The sequence below is a fragment of the Oratosquilla oratoria genome, chromosome 1 (assembly GCF_046742065.1).
Source record: "Oratosquilla oratoria isolate Oo_2021 chromosome 1, ASM4674206v1, whole genome shotgun sequence".
NCBI classification, from domain to species: Eukaryota; Metazoa; Arthropoda; class Malacostraca; order Stomatopoda; family Squillidae; genus Oratosquilla; species Oratosquilla oratoria.
In genome coordinates, this window is record NC_134777.1 from 33,926,440 (window position 1) to 33,947,544 (window position 21,105).

The following is a 21,105-nucleotide window of genomic DNA, read 5'->3' on the forward strand; positions in this document are numbered from 1 at the left end:
ATTTTGTATGTGACTGTATGGCTTACTTTGGCAAATCAAATTTTGTGAAGATTACACACAATTTAAACTGACCAATAAATACTTTTCAACCTTAACTATTATATGCTCAGCAAATGATATTCAGTGACAACAGTACAAAGTGTCCCACAACCCAACAAAGTTCACAGGCAAAATGTAGAACAAGCAAACACAAAAATATACAAAACTAAATTTTATTATTTTGGCTCACATCATAACCTTAACACATTAAATACTGTACACACACATACTATGTACACAAACAAGTTTCATACACTTATTTCCCCTTTCCATATCCAACAACAAAATCATTAGCTTTTCCTTTCAAGGAGTCCTTAGGTGACTGGATGAGGGAGGAGGGTGTATGGTCATGAGAAGAGGGGGGAAGAGGCATGTAAAAGACGGAGCTCACAGTACTACAAGCATAACCAACATTTCCAAATAATTCTGCCTTCATGATTTGTGTTGTATCACAGTTACAGAGACTGATAAGCCTACAGATTCAATTGTGGGCACATGCAGCAGCTATTTCACTGGGTAAATGGAAATTTCTGCTTCTTTAAACTGGAACAGCCTACTCCTTCTTTACAGTTTTTTTCTTCTTCTCCTTTTTTTTCTTTTTCTTTTTCTCTTTCTTCTTTTTCTTCTTGGACTTTACTTCATTATCACTAGAGTCACTGGAAGAAGCATACTTCTTCTTCTTCTTCTTTTTCCTTTTCTTCTTCTTTTTCTTTTTATCATCATCCTCACTACTACTGTCACTACTAGATGAACTACTTTCACTTGAACTGGAGGAAGAACTTGAATGCTTTCTTCGTTTTCTCTTGAGAGCTTTCAGTTTTTCCTTTGCTTTCCCCTTTACATCTGATACAGATGGTTTTGGGCTGCTTGGAGGTAGGATGGGAGAAAACCTGCGCCTTATGGTGGGCTCAGGTAAAGCGATGTTATCATCTAAGGCAAAACTTTGATCCAGTGATACTGTTGATGGTCCTATGTCAAGACCTGGGAAGTGCTCTGGATTTGAAAGACTGGGTGACTCAACTGAGGGCTTGAACTCATTTGCTAAATCTGTGTGTTCATTATTTGATTGTACATCTGCCCCTTCTTCCCTTATCTCTGCTTTAACTACCTCTTCCTCAATTTCAGTACTACATGCACCATTAATTGTCCCTAATTCATTCTGCCCACTTATTGAAGCCAAATATGCTTCATTCACTGTTGGAACTAGTGGTGGTGTAACCATTTTCACAATATCCTCTAATACACCTTTGGAAATTACTAAATCTGTTTTTAAGGTTTCAGCTGTGCTTTCAGGTTCATTGTACTCTATAGTTTCCTCATTTTTAATCTTTTTGTTATCATGCTCTTCATCAGTGCTTAGATCTCGTTTCTTACCTTTCTTTGATTGAATCTCTGTCTCTTTGGATGTTGACCTACCATGGTGCCCATTTTGATCATCATACCTTTTACTTTTATTCAGGCTTGAACCTCGTCGTGACCTTGGTGATGGCGACCTACTTGAATGGCGGTCTCTATTCCTCCTATCACCACTCCGTGACCTTGATCTACGGCGATCCATTTCCCTGTGATGAATGTGTAAATCATCTTTTCTGTAATTCCTACTGTTACGTGGGCTCTGAGGTCTACGATCGTCAACTGACTTTTCATCTGCTAAATCTAATTTGGGACCTAACCTATCCCTTGCAGGAAACCTATCTGCTAGTTCTGAAGATGGTTCATTATTCCTCGAGAGCCTTGGCCTGCCAATCTGAGACTCAAATTTTGATGAAATTGTTATCTGGATTGAAGGTCCCCTCCTCTTGGCTTCTCTAGTTTCTGCTTTCTCCCACTCTGGGGTTGGACTGCGAACTTCAGTTTCTCTTTGCTTCTGCTGATCTAGGTAAACTTTACGCTGTGTTAACCCCCTCCCTGACATGCCTTTAGAGAACAGAGCATTTTCTGCTCTTTTCAAAACCTCTGTGGTAACTTTCTTTTCATCATCTTCTGTTTTACTTGAAGCAAGGGCTTTGGGTGTGGGGGTTGTCTCCTCATCACGCTCCCACCTTGACAATTCAGGTACATGGACATCTACAGGTAACAATGTCTCCACAGGCTCTTCTTCCTTTACACTGTCTGCATGCTCTGGCTCTTCATTCCCTTCATGGGATGGGTCTTGATTGTACACTGGAGTTCGTTGAATTGTTGGAAGCGTCTCCAATAACCTGGACCCTGGATTTTCATCTTCAACTGGGGCACTCTTCTCTTTTCCAGCAATTTCCATTTCCCCAGTTTCAGCAGCCCACTCTGCTTCAGCATTCTCACTGATCCTGACTTTATCTTTCTTAACTTTTCTTTCTCTTCTTTTCCGCTTTTTCTTTTCACCCTCATCCCCTGAGATATCTACTTGAGACCCATCATTAGATGTTTGCGAATCTCTTCTTTTCTCCTTCTTTTTCCTTTTCTTATCTTTCTTCTTTTCTGCTTTCTCCTCCCTGTCTTCATTACCAGACTCATGCTGTTCCAAGTCTTTTTCCCGACTTGACGACTTCCTCCCATCCTTTGGTCCCTTCTCTTTCCTCCTTTTTCGTTTTTTCTCTTCTTTGTCTTCAGTTTTTGTTTGGCTGTTTCCCCTTTCATGAGACTTGTGACTATCTCTTTCTCTCTCACGTGATCCAACATCATCACGATCTCCATGACGCTCCTTGTCACCTGGTTCAGAATCTTTTCCCTTCTTAGAATGATCCCGATCTCTCCTGTCTGTCTCTTTGCCTCTCCTATCACTGTGTCTATCCTTTCTACTACTCTCCTTTTCTTTCTCCTTCCTCTCAGAATATGGTGAGACTCGACGATTTCGGCTGGGAGAATCATAGTTCTTGGACATTAGGGTATAGTCATTCCTATCTATATCCCTTTTTCTATCATGTCCTTCATCTCTTCTGGCATCATAGCGTCCACTCCTCTTTTCCTCATTGCCCCTTCTGTCTTCAACTCCTCTCCGTTCATCACTTCTACGACTGTCTACTCCACCTCGCCTGTCTCCTTTTCTTTCATCATCACCTCTCCTTTCATCTCCAGTATTTCTCCTTTCATCTCCACTCCTTCGTTCATCACCTCTTCTATCATCTATTCTTCTATCTTCCCCACCCCTTTCTATCCTCCTTTCATCAACAGCATGCCTATCATCTCTGTCTTCACCACTTCGCCTGTCTCTTTCATCCCCTCGCCTGTCCCCGTCCCTTCTGTCATGCCTTTGGTCTTCACTACGGATATCGTTGTAGTCTCTTCTAGTACTCCCTCCACCCCTCCTATGATCAGAACCACCTTTACGGAATCTTTCATCCTCATCACGCCTTCGTTGTAGCTCTTCATCTGAAAACTTTCGCCTTCCTTCCTCCATATCATACCTCCTCCTCTCTTCTTCTCCCCTGCGTGCCCGCGGGTCATCATCAACAATACCTCTTCTCCTCTCATCAGGATAACCCCTCCTTCCATCACGCCCATCTTGATAATTCCTTCTATCTCCATCAATACCTCTGGGCAATTTAGGGTCCTCAAAACCTCTTCTTATGTCAGGTGGGTATCCCCTCTGTCCATCCATGTAATCTCTGTGGTCATCATGAGAAGGAGCAGGATGTTGCATACGACCATCAAACATTAAATGAGGATTGTATGGATGTTGAGGAGGTGGGTGAGGTAACTGTGAAGGATGGGGTATATGTGGTGGGTGGGGCGGGTGAGTTGGATGTGGTGGGTGTGGCACAATGGGCTGTGGTGGCATCTCGTCCATTAGCCTTCCAGGTCCTCCCCTTCCTCTACCTCGTCCTCGACCTCCTCGATCACCTCCCCGACGGCCTCGCATGCCTCGTCCTCGGCCATCAAATTCCCCAGGCCCGTTGTAGTGCCGACCATCAAATGCTTGTTCTGGGCCTTGTTTGCCAAACCTATGCAACACAGAAATATAAAATATATAGTCATTATCTATGTATATATATATATGTATGCATATAGATAGATCTATGGTTTGGTATGAAAACCACAAAGAAATAAATCAAAATGGATACACAAATATAATAAATATAATCCATAAGAGCTTGTGGTAAGGATGCTGAACAAATGAAAATATGTGAGGGTGACATACAAAACCATCTTCTACGAGAGAGATGAATCAGGTTGAATTAGGGGTACTTGTGGGAAAGAAACAAGATGCAATTTTTGCATGGTTTAACTTGCAAAGAGTGACAAGAGGGGTGAGGAGGGACTTCCTCTCCCATGCCTGCTACTCACTTTGCATACTATGGGGAGGGGATATATGATCATACTGTACTGTATATACCTGTAAGTACAAGGGAAAGGACTTTTAGTATACATGTGTCCCTGTAAAAAGGTATTTACTATGTTTTCTATTATGTATGGTTCTAATATATAAGGGAAAGGAAGACAAGTACAAATGTGGAAATTTATGAGGGATCAATTGGTAGAGTATGGCCAGTAAGGTGTACAATTATGTTTACTGAGAGGATTATGAAGGGAAAAGCAGTATAGGTTTAGATGAAGATGAAGGTGTGAAGATTAAGTGTTTGTGGTGAGACAGGTATGCAAGACATTTTTAGCAAAAGACAAGGAAATTTTTGGTCTTTCATAGACTTGAGGAGGCCTATGACAGGATTAATAAACAGGGGTACAGGAGTGTTGCTGTTGTTGTTATGGAATGCAGTTTACCAGCCCAGCATTTCTATAAGAACATATATGGATGGATGGGTGGATAGGGTGGTGCAAGAGGTAAATGCAAGGGTAATGGATTGGGGATTGGAGATGGTTAAAGAAAATGAAGAAAAGTAGGAGATAAGCCAAATGTTGTTTGCTGACGACACTGCACTTGTGACAGGATTAGAGGAGGGATTGAGGAAGCTAGTGAGAGTTTGGGAAGGAGTGCAAAATAAGGAAGTTGAAGATAAATGTGGGTAAAAGTAAGGTGATGAGATGTACAAGCGGAGAGAGTGGCAGCAAACTGGAAGTGAGTATTAAGGGAGAGAGACTGGAGGAAGTGGATAGTTTTAGATACTTAGGTGCAAATGTGGCAGGAAAGGGAGTAGAGGTGGGGGGTAGAATATAGATTGAGAAAAGCAAGTAAATGCCTTGGGGGACTAAAAAGTGTAATGAAAAATAGACATTTGGGAATGGATGCTAAGAGGAGATTGTATGAAGGAGTGATTGTGGTGACAGTATTGTATATGGTAGAAACATGGAACATAAGAGAGGAAGAGTGGAATTTGAATGTGTTTGAGATGAGGTGCCTGAGAAGTATGACAAGGGTTACTAGGCTGGACAGAGTGAGAAGCAAGGTGAGGAGGAGAATGGGGGTGGAAAGGGAGTTGCGAGATAGGGTTGATGAAAGAGTGTTGGGATGGTTTGGACACATGGAAAGAATGAGTGAAGAAAGATTACCGTATTTTTCGGACCAAAATTGGGTGGTGCGCCTTATGTGTGGCTTCATTGCAAAAAAATGCCTCGGACAGTGACGTACTATTTTCACACGTTTCGTAGCTAGCCTGCCGACGGCGACAGTGCATAGGCCTAGCAAAAGTTACCACCAAGTTATAACTAAGATGCATGTATCTTGACAAGAAAATTGCGATTTTCGAGTCCATGCCACCGCATTCATTAACGCTATCATGGCTATGACATGATAGCGTCTACAACAAAGACAGTCATTCTACATTGGTCTAGTCTCGCTCCACTCTGACTGTAGTCATTTGGGTATTTTTTAAGTTTCGACCATGGGCACAATATAGCAATAGAAAATTAATTATTGATTTTGTAAATTAAAATGTATCAACGTAATATGCAATTTTGTGGGTGGAAATGAAAAAAAAAATACCTTGCTACAAGCAAATATACTAATGAACGAAGTCGGTAGCATAGGAACTGTATACCCCCCAAGCTGAGAGAGTGGTTGAAAAGCCCGCCAACGTCTCTCACGACGACGACAACGAGGACGAGCCGGATGACATTTAATTTGCAGGTAACGATTTATTAAACACAGGTTAGGTTAGACGTCGGCATCTATCATAACAAACATGGCGTACCATTCGTCCGACAAGACTTCATTAATTACGAAATCTGTTTAGTAACTTTTTTCGTTTTTTATTTCCGCTCACAAAATTGCATATTACGTTGATACATTACAATTTACAAAATTAATAATTAATTTTCTATTGCTATATTGCGCCCATGGTTGAAACAAAAAATCTACCTTCATTTGTAATCTTGTGTTTTTACGTGAATAGAGAATTCCGGGAATAAAACTGCTAATGCTGGTTTTATTCCCTACACTTCCCGTAACATGTTTATGTTGTTTTTTAGGGGTATTGGTAGGGCAGACCATCTATGGAGGTGGTCTGATTTCACTGACCAAAATAAAATAAAAAATCATTTATTTTTGTAATTTTGCTAAATCCCAAACGATTTTTCTCATTTGACAACGAAAATTATCAGTTCTGAATGCACTCACATAAGCATGATTATCCGATGACGAGACCAGCTGCGCCTTATGGTCAGGTGCGCCTTATGTAAGGACGGGGAAGAGCAAATTACGGGTGCGCCTTATGGTATGAAGCGCCTTATGGTCCGAAAAATACAGTAGTTAAAGATGTGTAGAAGACAGGTAGGAGTGAACAGGAGGGTATGATCAAGAATGAGATGGATGGATGTGGTAAAAGGGGCATTGGGAAAGAGGGGAATGTCTGTTGAGGAATGATAGAAGACAGAAGATAGGACAGAATGGAGAATGGTTGTGTATGGATGATGCTGTGATGCATGAAAAGGAGTGGGTGGGGGATGAGAGTATGTGTGAAAAATAAATTGATGCAGTCCAAAGGTATTTCTCTCCATCTTCTCCATTTCTGCATGAGGGGACAAGGTGGATGTGCTTGTCTTGTGACACTGCTTCTGACCCAGGGCAGTGTGTGAGATGCAGGGATGACCCGTCATCCAGGAGGGGGGACAAGGGTGGATGGGTGGATGAGTGGATGGGAGTGGAGTATGTGGGTATAGAATAGGTAGGAGTGGATTTTATGCCTTTGTTTTCTGGCTGCCTCCCTTGTAAGGGGGAAAAAGCCTTTGGTATATGTATGTATGTATGTTAACAGTGACAGTTTGTGGGTATGACTGGGTGGTAGTTGTTTAGAGAGGTTTTGTCCTTTCCTGGTTAGGGGAAGGGGATAATGATGGTTTCTCTCCAGGCAGTTGTGTCAACTTCTGGATAGTTTTCTGTTCTAATTATACATGTAACTATTTGAAAGAAAGAAAAAAAATCAGTTTGCTTAAGAAAGGGACCATCAAATTTGTGGAGATAGGTGGGTGGATGGGGAGCCAGTAAGGGATGTAAGGACTGGGAAATGGTCACTATAGAATAGGTCTGGTACTACTACCACTGATCTAATGCATACAAGGATAGGTCTATGGAAGTGTAGGTCACTGTATGTCAAAAACTGTAGATTGGTTTGTGTTGTATAGTGATGAGGAGTAGACTAATATGAGGGAGGATATTAATTGCCTTTGGGTTGTGATGGTGTCTATGAAGGGGATCTTGCATTTAAATTTCCTAGGAGATATGGAGGAGGTTAGTTGGCTTAGGAGGTCTGATTAATACCTCCTTCTGGTGGTGGGATGGAAAGGGAGATAAACATGAGAGTGCTACACAATACTTTGGATTGAGTAAGGGTGGAGGGATGTAAGAAATTAGCCATTTTTTGTTTGTGAATGACACTTGGCTCATGGCAAATTCTTGGGGAGAGATTGAAGCTATTGGTGACTGAGTTTGAAAGGTCATGTGAAAGGAGAAAGACAGTGGGTCTGATCCTAAGAGATGTCTTGCAAATCTAAGACACAAAGGAATAATGACTTTTGCTTCAAATTTCATTAACAGGAAGCCCACAGCGGCTGGCATCAGCCCTTCAGGAAATTTTGGATTTTTGTCAGTACTGTATTAATGTGGGTCAGTTTCTGAATTATTAGCTTATAGTAGCAGGAGGGGTATAGTCACCATTTCTCAGCTTTTCTTATATGAAAAGGTGAAGGAAATACAATTGAAGTTGTTTGAGAGCAAATCTGGGCTCAGTCTGGAAATCAAGTGTCAGCCACTCATGGGTGGACCTTGAAATGGAAGTGTGATTGTTAAAAGGTTTTGAAGATGGGTGTCATGAAATGATTTTCACTGATGTCATCTTCTAGGATGGACATCCCTTACAGGTACCCACCACAGGTCCCAGAAACAATACTGACTATGGAAATACTCACCTTGGGTGTCCATCAAATCTATCTCCATATGGTTGCTGATAAAATTCTTCAACAGGAGGTACATAACCTCCCCTGAAACTACCAGGTACAAATTCTTCTCGATGTTGTTGACACCATTCATCTGCTGGTCTGCTCCTGTTGCTGTAAGATTCAGCAGTTACAAATATAACTAATAAAACAAAATACCAAATATATAAAATGTGACTATACTATTGTTTAGAATTAGAAATATGCTGGTAAAGCTTAAAAGCCAGATGGATGGTGGCCAGAACACAGTCTCATTAGTGTGGTTCTTGCTTTATATGGGAAAGGATTCCTCTGTAGGCATGGTTTTGGGCTATTTTGGAATATTGTGTTTGGTGGAGTAAGGTATTTGGTAGTTGATCTTGTAAATATTCTGTGCTCTGAGCATATGTGGTTTTGTATGTACTGTATGTGTTGCATGAGGCAGGTGATAGATATAAGTAGATGTCTAAGTACAATTTTTTTTCTTTTACCATGTTCAATTGGTTGTACTTTTGTTATGATTCCCCTCCCTTAAGCACACATAAATCAACCTCACTAATTAATCCACTGTAAATGTTTCTTTCTTTGTCAGATACTCCATTTGACAGCCACCTAACCTAGGTGCCTTCCCAGCTTTCATAATTTTCAATGCTTTGTAACTCACCTTTTCCTACAGACCTATAATCTAATATTTCTTGACATTTTCAAACCCTCACCAACCTCCTCAACATTCAACAAATCCATAAAATACTGTATTTATTTTCCCTTTACAGCAATGCTGGAGTGTCCAGCATTAAAGCAGCTGCACCATGCATCGAGAGAGTAAAGAGTGGATGGTGAAACCCCAAGAATAAGGAAGGCATACATACAAGATCCACTGCCAATGCCAAATGGCCACAGCACTCCCCACTTCCTCAAGGAGGTACTGGCATCTGATCTCCAAACTGGACTCACTCACTCCACTCCTAACCATCTTCCTTTCCTATATTCCTGTTTGTTCATATAAGGAAGTCAGTACCCCAGCACCTGCCCTCACATTTTCCTATTAGCAGGTGATATATAAACCAAGAGCCTTTACACTTGCCCCACAGGCTCTAAAGCCATAACCTATGCACACACATCCATTATGCTACTACTGTTTCCACTTAACATGTACAACAATTACCAACACAAACCAACACACAAAGAACTAATACATGATAACACTCATACCCACAAATATGCCAACACAAAAACACACTGTAAACATATTAATGATAACCATAAATGGTCTCACTAACAAATATTCACAGCTGCTCCGTTTCCTACATTAATACAATATATATTATATATATATATATATATATATGTTAGCATCTAGACCTCCTAGAAGACGTAATCTACAACCAAAATCTCCTAGACATTCATCTACCACCTCTGCTTATACTATCAGCACTGCACATATGCTTTCGGTGCATACAGCAGTAGCCTGGTAGTCGACCTGACGTCTTCACGCACCTGGTTGCTCCGGGTCAGGTCGCTTTTGTCCAGGAGGACACCTCACCCGCAGCTGGTGGCCAAATATCAACGCCTCACCAACCCAAAGGATTGCCACCAAGCCAAGCAATTACCATTTGATATAAATTGTTTTTTCCTACGGGATATGTCTATCCTGTCCAACCTCGGACAAACTGTATTTCATTGTATATATGTATATGCAAATTATAAAATATGTAAACCCTATCCTGATCTCTAACATTTGCTAAAACTGCATCTTGTAAATAAATATTACCTCGTCGGCAACCTAGCCATGAGCCCTGTATATAAACACCTCCTGTCACCAAATAAAGAAGAGAAAGACTACAGAGAGACAGAGCTACACTGCTCCGCTGCATTTTATTCTAAAGCCTCCGAACACCGCTCAACTACGACCACGTACTACCACAACTCATATGTTGAGATACCATCCAACATATATATATATATATATATATATAAAGTATATATAAATATATACATATATATCCACAAATACATATATATATATATATACATATATGTGTACATATATATATATATATGTATATATATATACATATATATATATGTGTACATATATATGTGTACATATATATATATGTGTACATATATATATATCACTTATATAAGAAACAAGATTAATACTATGAACAACAATACTTTAATTCACCGAGTGCATAACAATATGAGAAGACAACAGAAGACACACAGGGGGAATAACACTAGCACACAACAACATACCCTTTTCCAACAAAACATGAGACACCAATCACTCACAGACACTGTAGCTAAAATTGTCACAATTACCCCTTCATGCTGTTTTCTCTTTGCATCCATCCCCAGATACCCATCTCCTGTGACATCCTTCACTAGTACCCCCAAGACATTCATTTGCCTCCCTCACTCTAGAGTCCAGGTCTACCCGTACCCCTCCATTTCCTGGTACATGCAACTCCAAATACTTAAAACTATCCACTTCCTCTAACCTCTCTTCTTTAGGACCTACCTCTAGCTTGCTGCCACCCTTACCCTCCTGTACATCTCACCACCTTGCTCCTACCCACATTCACTTTCAACTTCCTCCCATCACACACCTTCCCAAACTCTGTCACTGTCTCAAACCCTCCTCTGACCTAGCCAAAAATGGCATCATCAGCAAACAACTGGCTCACCTTCCAGTTATATCAAAATTAAGAAAAGACAAAACACACTTCTTATACTTCAGACCAAGAAGAGAGCAATGGATGTAAGAGTATGTCTGTTGATCAAGACAGCGAGTGCAAAAGACAAGAGATATTCTTGGCTATGAAAATTTAATGGGTGGATGAGGTAGGGGGAGGAGGGTTCACAATATAATAAAGCAGTGGGGGTACACCAGCTCTGGATGTTGGGCCCTGCTGTGGAAGTGCTGCATCTTGCTACACTGCCTCTGGACTGAAGAGTGTGGCACAGGACAGTAATGATCCTTCATTCACAAAAACTAAGATGGGAGGGACAACAAAAGGGTTTTTGAATGGGTGTGGGGTGAGTGTTAAGGAAGTGTACATTTTCACTCAGCCAACTTTCTTATAAGGGAGAGAAGGCCTTTGGTTATCCGTATGTATATACTTCAGAGGTCTTAACTTCCATACACCCAAGACAAAACACGAGAACAAAACCACTGCAAACATACCTATTGGGGGAATGAGTATCTCGGTATATTGGCCGGGCAGTGAATGGGGAAGTCTTTCTTCGTGCTGAACCAGGTGAGCTATATCAAAGAAATTGGATATATATGTTAATGGCATTAGAGAAAAGACTGGCACCTAGCTTTAATAACCCCTTCACACAAACTAACTTTCTAGGTTATATGCTCCAAGCAATTTTGGTCTGAGGATGCCCGACTTCACCAGAAATTACACCATAAAAATCATGACCCTTTTTTAAATTTTCCTCCAAATTTTTCAATAAATCTATTGCCCAGGTCTCTCTTGCAGGAAACTCATGGCTCCCAGGTCATCAACAACCACAAGATTGAACCTTAATTCACACAAGGCAGAAATATGTTGCTGTCTTTAAGGCTTGGGATGGATAGTGTAGGATGAGGTGTTCAGTGTTGTCTGTGTGATGATTGTATCTGGAACAGTTTGTTTCTATGGCCAGGCTTATTACATATTGGTATTGCTTTAGTGCTGTATAGTACCTTCAATGCAATCATCTATTGTGGGGCTTGTTTTTCTTGGAAGGAATTTTTCTATAGAGCTAATATCTGGGGTTTGATATGGTAGGAATTTTGATGGTCAGTCTTGAAATACTTGTTTTGTGATCCAAGTGTATGTTTTCATATGCTTGCAATCTGTGGTGGTATGTTGTTGTAAATCTTTGAGTACTATGCTTCCAGTGTGCATGCATGCGTGCATGTGTGTGTAATGCATGTATTTACCTAGCTGTAGTTGCTTGGTTGTAGTATGTGGGGTTGGAGATGCACTCAAGGGGTCTTGTCTCTTGACCTCTGCTCATCAAAATTAGCCTTAAATTTGTTCATGTTGTCAGGTGGGATTATATTTCCATCCAATTTGTCCCATAAATCTCCTAACATCTTTCAAAAAAGTTTGCTTTTTTTTTTAATCCTTTCTCTAAGTTTTTCTACACCTTTCTGATCTAAACATCATTATAATGTTGACTATCTTCACTCTTCCAATATGGCAAGACCCAGTTTTCTAAACCTTTCCTTATGTCTTTTTGCTTATGTAACATAATATTAGATATTACGTCATGTATGTAATTATGTTATAGAATTGTGTTCCTTTGTATTAAATAACAATGTTCATATTTCTTGTCTATGTATGTATTGTAACAATGTAAGTAGTATCGCCTGTCCACTATATGTAATCTTGCCTACGTGCGGAGAAATGTGCGCACTCTTGTAGAACAAACAGACAAGCGAAGTAATGCTGAATAGTTCGGAGCGCACAGATTTGACAGTTACTAAATAAGTAGATTGTTCAAGCGAGTTGAGGGTCTTAAAACTATCCAAGTTGACGTGTGTTAACTTACCTCCCCCCCTCCTCAACGCTCACCCGCACCCTTCACCGGAAGTATTCCGCTTCCAGTCCAATGGTATATAAGCTGTGGAAATCACTCACACCTTGTCATTTCTCGCATATTGCTCTCTTGATAAAACTAATAGTTTGGACTCATGAGACGATTCGTGTGAAGTGATCACCCCTTTTGCCTCCATTACTTGTCTTATATACATTGCTTTGCGTTATACTTGTATTTGTACTTATTACTTATTTTGATACATATGTTCCCGATCTCTTTGTACTTAGTACCATATTGTATACGTATCTTGTGCTTCGTATTTGAACGATACTTTCCATGTTCTTATATTCATGTAACGGTCCCATTGACCCAACTGCCCATTCTCTTTTGTGTTTATTATTGCCTGTAAATATTTTCCATGTTATTAATAATTTCGTTTACTAGTTTTATCGCTAGTTTAATATTCCTTTCCTGGAATCTTCTTTGTTACTTTACTTCTAGTCTTACGAATTATCTAGGCGCTGACCAGGTAATTCAGTCCTACAGTGGCTTCTAGAAGTGAGCTGGTTCTTAAGCACTTATCCGTTATATGTAACGTCTCTTCACATAACCAGTCCATCCGTAACACTTAGACTTGAGATCATCTTGGTTTACACCCTATGTATTCTATTTTCCTCATATCTTTCTTTTTAGATGTGGAGACCACACCACTCTGCATTCTAGTATGGGACAAATTAAACTTTCAATGATCTTCATCATGTTCTCTTTCATATAATGAAATGTTATTCTAATACTCTTAAGAAAAATGAGGTCTTGAACCCCTGGGCAACTGTCAGAATTATTTTATTGATCTCACTTTTACTAGCAATTCACTTCACTCTTAAATAAATTGTCTCTCCCCTCTGAGCAAGAGGGGAATGTCTGTTGAGCTGGGAAAGGAGAAGGCACAGGACAGATGTGAGTGTAGAATGGTTGTGTATGGATATCTTAACACAACCCAATGGGACTTCTCCCTGTCTTTTCTATTTTTCGCACAAGGGGACAAGGAAAGAGGGTTGCGGTGTAAATGAATCTGCCCTACTGTGGATGTGGTCACTGCATTGCTCTTGATCTGGGCAGTGGTTGGGAGACAGGGATAACATCTTATCCTTGAGGCTCTAAGATGAAAGAGAAACAATGTGTGGTGGTTGGAAAGAGCCCATGGGTATACAGATAGATGAATTTCTGGCTAAAGATCCCTGATTAAAATCACTAGATCCTTTTCTTCCTGTTTTAGCTAGTAATATATTTCCTATTGTTTATCTTCTCATCAGTCTTTTTCTATTTGGACCAAGTTCCATGATTTTACAGTTCCTTGGATTGAAATCAATTTTCCACTCCTTATTCCATATATAAATGGTAAACTTGTGGCGGAGTGGAAGGAGGTTTCTTCAAGGTTAATGTGGATAAAGGTGAAGCTGGGAAGGGAGATGTGTGTTTTTGTAAGTACATATGGGCCTGGTAGTGAGAAGAGTGTAGAGGAAATGGAGGCCTTTTGAATAGATTTAAATGAGTACATAGAGGGTTTAGGGAGAAATGTCAATGTCGTGGTATTGGGAGACTTTTGTTTTTTGGCTACCTCCCTTGTAAGGGGGAAAAAAACCTTTGGTATAGGTATGAAAAGGTATTGAACCCAGTCTAAAGATCAAGTCCCAGCCCTTTGGGGTTGCACCTCCAGATGGAGGTGAAGGTATTCATTCTCACCTGCACCCATGCACGACTACCACTGGCAGGTTTTGCCCATCCCTAGTTCCATGCCTGTCATAAAAAATGGATGGCAGGTAATACTCTGAATACACTAAAGTTGACTGTAACTTAAACAGTGATACACTAAAAACCCACTGTTGATTGGATATAAGAAAAGAAAGGAAATAATGATTTCCGTATATTTTGATCACTTGCTGTTATCCTCTTGTTCCGCTTGAAGAGGATCACAGCAAGTGATCGAAATATACGGAAATTGTTATTTCCATTCTTTTCTTATATCCAATCAACAGTGGGTTTTTAGTGTATTTATTAATGTGTTACGACATTACTGGACAGTGTTAAACAGTGATGTTGCTGTTAACCAACCTGCTAAGTGAGGGGGAACGCTGTCTTGAGAAAGATCCTGATCGTGATCTGCTCCTCCTCCGTGACCTGACTGATGCGAGGTTTGGGGAATCATGTGGAGATCTACTCCAACGCCTTCTGCTGCTTTCTGGGCTAAAAGGTGATGCACGACGAGTAGAACGGTTGTGAGATGGAGATCGTGAAAAAGACTTTGGCCTTGAACGTGATCTTGAGTGGTACCGTGGAGACCTTTGGGTAATACAAGAAAGATTTTTTAAAATGAGGTTTCTTCAGAATGCAGACTGTTTTAGTAAGAATGACGTCAGACTAAATAATTTTTCATGGTTATGATCTAAACTGGGAATATTAAATTAGGCAAAAGAAATGAACATTAAATTATCAAACAGAAGGAGAGAAATATAGAGAACAGATGCGGGAAATATGCAAAGGGGAGACAAATTAGGGATTCTACTGAATAACACAGTTCCTCTTAATGTGAATCCACCAGTCTTAACCCCTTCCATACGGTGCCACCTACGTAGGCGGCATGGGGAGCAAGTGGATACGCGAGGCTGCCATATCGGCGTCTTGATTATATTTATTGTAGTTGTCCCTGCGTAACTGACATACTCTCTAAACTGGCTTCATCACATTTTCTATGGTTATCATAATTCACGGGTGAAAGAGAGAACGATCGATACACGCAGTGACTATTTTTTATGATGCGAGTATTATGACGCAACATCATACGTCTAGCAGCTAATGCTGCCTGCGAGATTTTGGCCCGGAGTGAAGTGGTTAAAATAAAAGGTGGCAATATCCAAAGGTTGCACACACAATACTGTTTGTACAAATGATGTATTCAAGAAAGGGCATTTGCCAAATTCTAACATACAGGATTGAAGCTAGCTTGTGGGGTGTCTTTGTCTCCAATAACCAAACTTTGTCTCAAATCAATTAATTTATATATATATATATATATATATATATATATATATATATATATATATATATATATATATATATATAACTGGGTGCCAAGATAGGGGGGAGAGATGAGGGTGGAGGGGAGTGGAATATATGGGAAATGAAATGGGTGGGAGTGATTTCTATGCCTTTTTCTTTTTGGCTACCCCCCATGTAAGGGGGAAAAAAGACTCTGGTATATGTATGTATAACTGGGCTGTTTCTTTTCTTCTTCATAAATGAAACCACCTGTGTGAAAAACTGTTTCTTAAACATCATTTAAACATTTAGTCAACACATCCATACAAAAAACACAAAACTTTGCTAACAGTAAGACCTTCATATGGGGCAGTGGATGTTGTGTGATTAACTTATATGAAAGGGGTTAAAATTGTACAAGTTTGTGGTAGACTTTCAACTAAATGTTTCTCTGGTTTTGCTTTTTTTTTTTCAAAAGCTGCACTAGATTGATGTGATACACAAATTATTTGTAAAAAAAAAAAAAAAAAAAAAAAAAAAAAAAAAAAATACTACCTACCATCCCTTTGACCTTGGTGTGGGTGATCTAGAATAGGACCTCTTTCTAGCCTTTCGTAATCTGTCCCTCTCATCCTTTTCTCGCAGATGTTTCTGAAAAGCTGCCAAGGGGTCATCCACCACTCTGAAATGAAACAAATAATTTTCATGAATTTATTTCTTCATCATTTCTATGAAGGGAAAGAAGGGAGAAGGCAGAAGATAGGGCTGAGTGGACAATGGCTGTGTATGGATGATACTGTGATGAATAGAAGGGAGTGGGTGGGGGATGGGGGGGGTTAGGGAATGGCTATTTGTGAATGATATTTTGATGCAACTCAAAGGGATTTCTCCCCATCTTCATTGTTTCTGCATGAGGGGATAGAGAGGGGGGGATAGCAATTAAATGAAGCGGCCTTGCTGTGGACGCGCTGTGGCTTGCTGCATTGCTTCTGACCCATGGCAGTGAGTGAGATGCAGGGATGACCCAGTCCAAGATGAGAGGGAGAAAGGGGTGGTAGATGGGAGTGGAATTATGCCTTTTGACTTTGGTTACCTCCCTAGTATCAGGTAATGAGTCCTTGGTATATGTATGTATTTCTACAAATTGAAATGACCTAATTCACACATATACCAAGGGCTTTTTCCCCCTTACAAGGGAGGTAGCCAAAGTCAAAAGGCATCATCCCACTCCCACCCAGTCCACTCCTTTTCACCACCCACCCTCTTAATCTTGGCTCTTCCTGGATGACAAATTATTCCAGCATATTGCCCATTGCCCTGGATCAGAGGTAATGCAGCCAGACACAACACATCTAGAGCAAGGTGGGTTCACACATTTAAGGGGGCCGTCGCGCTCGAAAACGAACTTCGTCAATTATGATCGGAATTTCGCGAATTTTTAATATGTTATACAGTATATACATATACTGAGATGTTCACCACCAATTTTCATATAATTTGGTTGAAAAACAATGAAGTTATAATAAAAAACCGGTTTTTAACCAATTACAAACTTTCTATCTCCTCATTTATCCATTGACTGAGCATGCTAAAAAAATACCACAAATGCTCTATAGCAATACCTAAAAAATTATCGTACAGTTTTTGGAATTTCCTCTTAGTTTAGGAGAAAGAATTTTTTTTTTTCTAAAAGTGTTATATATTTTTTTAAATACAATACAGGTAGTTCTTGTTATATGCGGGGGTTCCGTTCCGCGGACCCCCCCGCATATAACGAATTCGCATATATCAAACTATTGAACCTATGGGAAAAAGGGGGATACGTTCACAACTCGGATTGATTTTTTTTTTATTTTGGCAAAGGGCTTACATACTGCATCTCATATATGTTTACATACATTTTAGCACAAGGCAATGGATTAGGGGCCGAGTGGTGCAGGCTCATCGGGAAAAGACGCTACCGTAAACATCACTTATTTCGCCAAGCGTATTTTCTTCAGCTGTTTGAAAAATCAGTCTGTTTACAATTCACATTTCAGACTGTTTGCTACGCTTAAACGGACTGTTGATGTGCTCTGGAGATACACAGGCAGGCTTACTGCTTAGAGTTTATCCAGTGCGGAGAATAAACGATAATTCTTGCAGAGAGTGAAAATTGACGAAATTAATTGGGGCAGTAATAAGTATCAAAAATTAATTTGTTAGTGAAAAAAATAATTAATTTGTGTATCAAAAAAGCTTAATTACCTGCAGAAAGACAATGGTTTGGCCTATGAAACAGGAAGGATGCCTAAGACGATGCCGTCTGTACAGCTGCCGGTGTTGTTGTTGTGATAACGCCGCAGTGATGCCAGCTCTACCTAGCTGATGCAGCCAGTGTTACCACACGGCTTTATGCGCACCAACTTCAAATATATAATAGGTATTTTGAAAAAAATAATCGGCCGCGACTATTTTTTTTTTTTTTAGGTCAAATCGCATATCTTCGAATATATCCCCGCACATATCGAAAAGTGGTGCAAATTCGTGAATCGCATATACGTGAATTCGCATATATCGAAGTCGCATATATCGAGAACTACCTGTATATCGACTTCTATCACAAAAAATGAAAAACCCCACGATAAAAAGTTTGCAAATTTATTCAGCTTTCAAATGATCCAAATCCCATTAAAAATGTAGAGAAAATGTAGAGAAAAGGGTAGTTTTGAGATATTGAGCTTTGAAGTTCAAAATACATTTCCCTGCATTTTTTTATATATTTCATTTAGATTTTTTTCTCTGCGACAATCTTCATGCATTCTATGTCATTCACATGTTATTATAAAGTGTAGCTGGTACCTGGTCCCCCCTTTTACGAGGTATTAGCAGCTCAGAAGGCGAGGGTTTCAGGAGGCACCACCTCCTTCATTGTCACCAGGTTCGCTTACTAGAAAGCTCCCGGCTGGAAATCGGAGCTGAACGATAGTTTTCTCTTCCTCTTTCTGGTCTTTGGTGTCCCTTTCCGTTCTGTGTCTTTGTCTTGTTACTCAAGTGCTTTTGTAATGATGGGATTGACTCCAACAAAGTGAGAAAGAAGATTATGTGTCCTTCCAAAGTCATGATCAATGACAGTCGCTCTTGTGACCAAAAGCACTCGGAGCGTTTCATTTGAAGAGGCACATGATGGTACATCACGCATGCTCAATGTTTGCAGTGATGACGTCATTTGAGAAAAGAGGATATGGAGGGGTAGAGGAGTGCGATAATGCGTGATCAGAGTAACCAAGCCCGGGCGCGCGCAGCAGCACTGCTATGAGTCATCTCCAGTAATAACCGAGGCAGAAGTACACTCTTTCTCAATAATTTGATTCAGTTTCTTAGCTTTCATGAAACACACGTTTCTTCTTCGAATGTTTAGGCATTCTTGAAATGATTATAGCTTCAAATAAAAGTAAATAAAAGTTCTCCAAGGAGCGACAATTGGCTTTCTCCGCCTACTCACAATAATTCTCTCAGTTTACTCACGAGTGCGAACTGTGAAGTGCTATCCCCGTGTAGGACATGTTTCCAGCTAGTCTATATTAGTGAATAACAAAATACATCGCATTTGTGCCATTATTATTGCGATGAAATAACTTAGTCGAGCATATGTGCAGCGAAAGTGTACTGGGAAGTGGGGGGGGGGGCAGAACAATAGCCATAACTCCTTTATTTTTTGGTATTTCGCTGAAATATTTCAGTACTGGCTTGCCAAAGGCCATTAGATGACAGGGAATTTTTTTTCTTCGAATATTTCAATTTTTTCCGGAAATTCATTGCGATGGCCCCCTTAAAAGAAAAGAGAAGAAAAGAAGAAGAAGAAAAAAAAATTACTCTTATTATTATTATTATTATTATTGCCAGTCCCCATTTGGGGTATTGACTGCATGTTATTGTGGGGTTAAAATCTGCTCAGTAGCATGCAGCTGATACTTTAAGGCACCCCTACAAACCAGAGCCACACATCATTTTGTCTATGACAGAGGAAATCTCTATTCATAGAGAAATAATGCTACTTTATTATACTGCAAATGTCCCTCCATTATATTCTCCCCCCCCCCAACTCTTAATATTGTCCTGTATCACTTCTCTGAACATTAATTTCCTTTATTGTCGAACCCTGTGGTAGGAGAGAAAGAATACTGCCACCAAGTGTTCCTATTTGAGTCATAAAAGGCGACAACAATGGGACAGGGATAGGATTATGCATCATACTCTCTGCAACCCCAAGGGGGCATTCCTATAAAAATCAAAGGCATGAGAAGGTCTGGGAGGAGTTTTCCGACCCGAACCCTAAGGTTTGGGTTTTTTATTGTGCGTGGATGTGGTAAACACCAAAAATCGCTGGTTTGTTTTGCTATTGTTTTTGGTGTTTACCTCAACACCCTTCCCTTCCCCTCATTCTGTCTTACATACATCTACAAGGGGAAAGTTCATTGAGTAGGGAAGGGAGAAGGCAAGAGGGTGAATGAAGCGTGGTTGTGTATGGAAGATACATTGATGTGGCCTGAAGGGATTTCTCCCTGTCTTCTCTATTCATGTGTGACGGGATAAAGAGAGGAAGGGTGCCACATCAGTGAAATGGTGGGGGTAAACCAGTTGAAGCTGTCTAGCCCTGCCTTGAATGTGCTGTGCCTTTCTGCATTGTTTCTAACCTGGGAATTAGGCAAGTGGCAGATATGATCCTACATCCACAAGAAGCTAAAATAAAAGGGAAACAAAAGAGTGTTGGATAGGTTGGGATTAGTCTGAGGATTGGTGTTAGTCTTGGATAGGGAAAGAAGCCTTTTGGTACACTGATATATCTTTAACCACTTTGATACAAGGATGCCTACATAGTTGTCATGAGGCATGAGTGGGTACACAAGGATACCGGCAACAGCATCTTGTATATATATTTTTTTGTAGTTGTACACGAGTTACCCCTACATTCTGTGAACTGGTTTGATCATGTTTTTTGTTTATTATTACTCAGAGTAAAAAAGACCAATTAATACAGCAGTGACTTTATATTTCATAATGCAGGTGGTGTGATGCAGCATGTATATGGCAGATGATGCTGCATGCAAGAATTTGACTTGTACTGTTTTTCAGTTACCTAACATCCTATGCAAGTTGCATGTAACAGTAACAGTGTACCAGTGGTAGAAGAAAACAATAGTAATCTGCTGATACCCCTTCCAT

General features: G+C 40.1%; 1 protein-coding gene across 5 annotated transcripts in view; it reads right to left on the reverse strand.

Annotated features, from left to right (window-relative positions):
• Positions 1 to 196: 196 nt before the first annotated feature.
• Positions 197 to 21,105, reverse strand: part of snama (something that sticks like glue) — a 146,239-nt gene continuing 125,330 nt past the window's right edge. For 3 of the 5 annotated variants that reach the window (XM_076197763.1, XM_076197778.1, XM_076197789.1), the window contains 6 exons: positions 16,460 to 16,582; positions 14,977 to 15,204; positions 14,608 to 14,661; positions 11,513 to 11,590; positions 8,317 to 8,457; positions 197 to 3,959 (listed from right to left, as the gene is read on the reverse strand). In XM_076197763.1, coding sequence (XP_076053878.1) covers positions 593 to 3,959; positions 8,317 to 8,457; positions 11,513 to 11,590; positions 14,608 to 14,661; positions 14,977 to 15,204; positions 16,460 to 16,582 — 3,991 coding nt within the window. In that variant the 3' untranslated portion in view covers positions 197 to 592. The remainder of the gene's footprint in view (positions 3,960 to 8,316; positions 8,458 to 11,512; positions 11,591 to 14,607; positions 14,662 to 14,976; positions 15,205 to 16,459; positions 16,583 to 21,105) is intronic. The other 2 variants (XM_076197770.1, XM_076197771.1) reach the window with 2 other exon arrangements.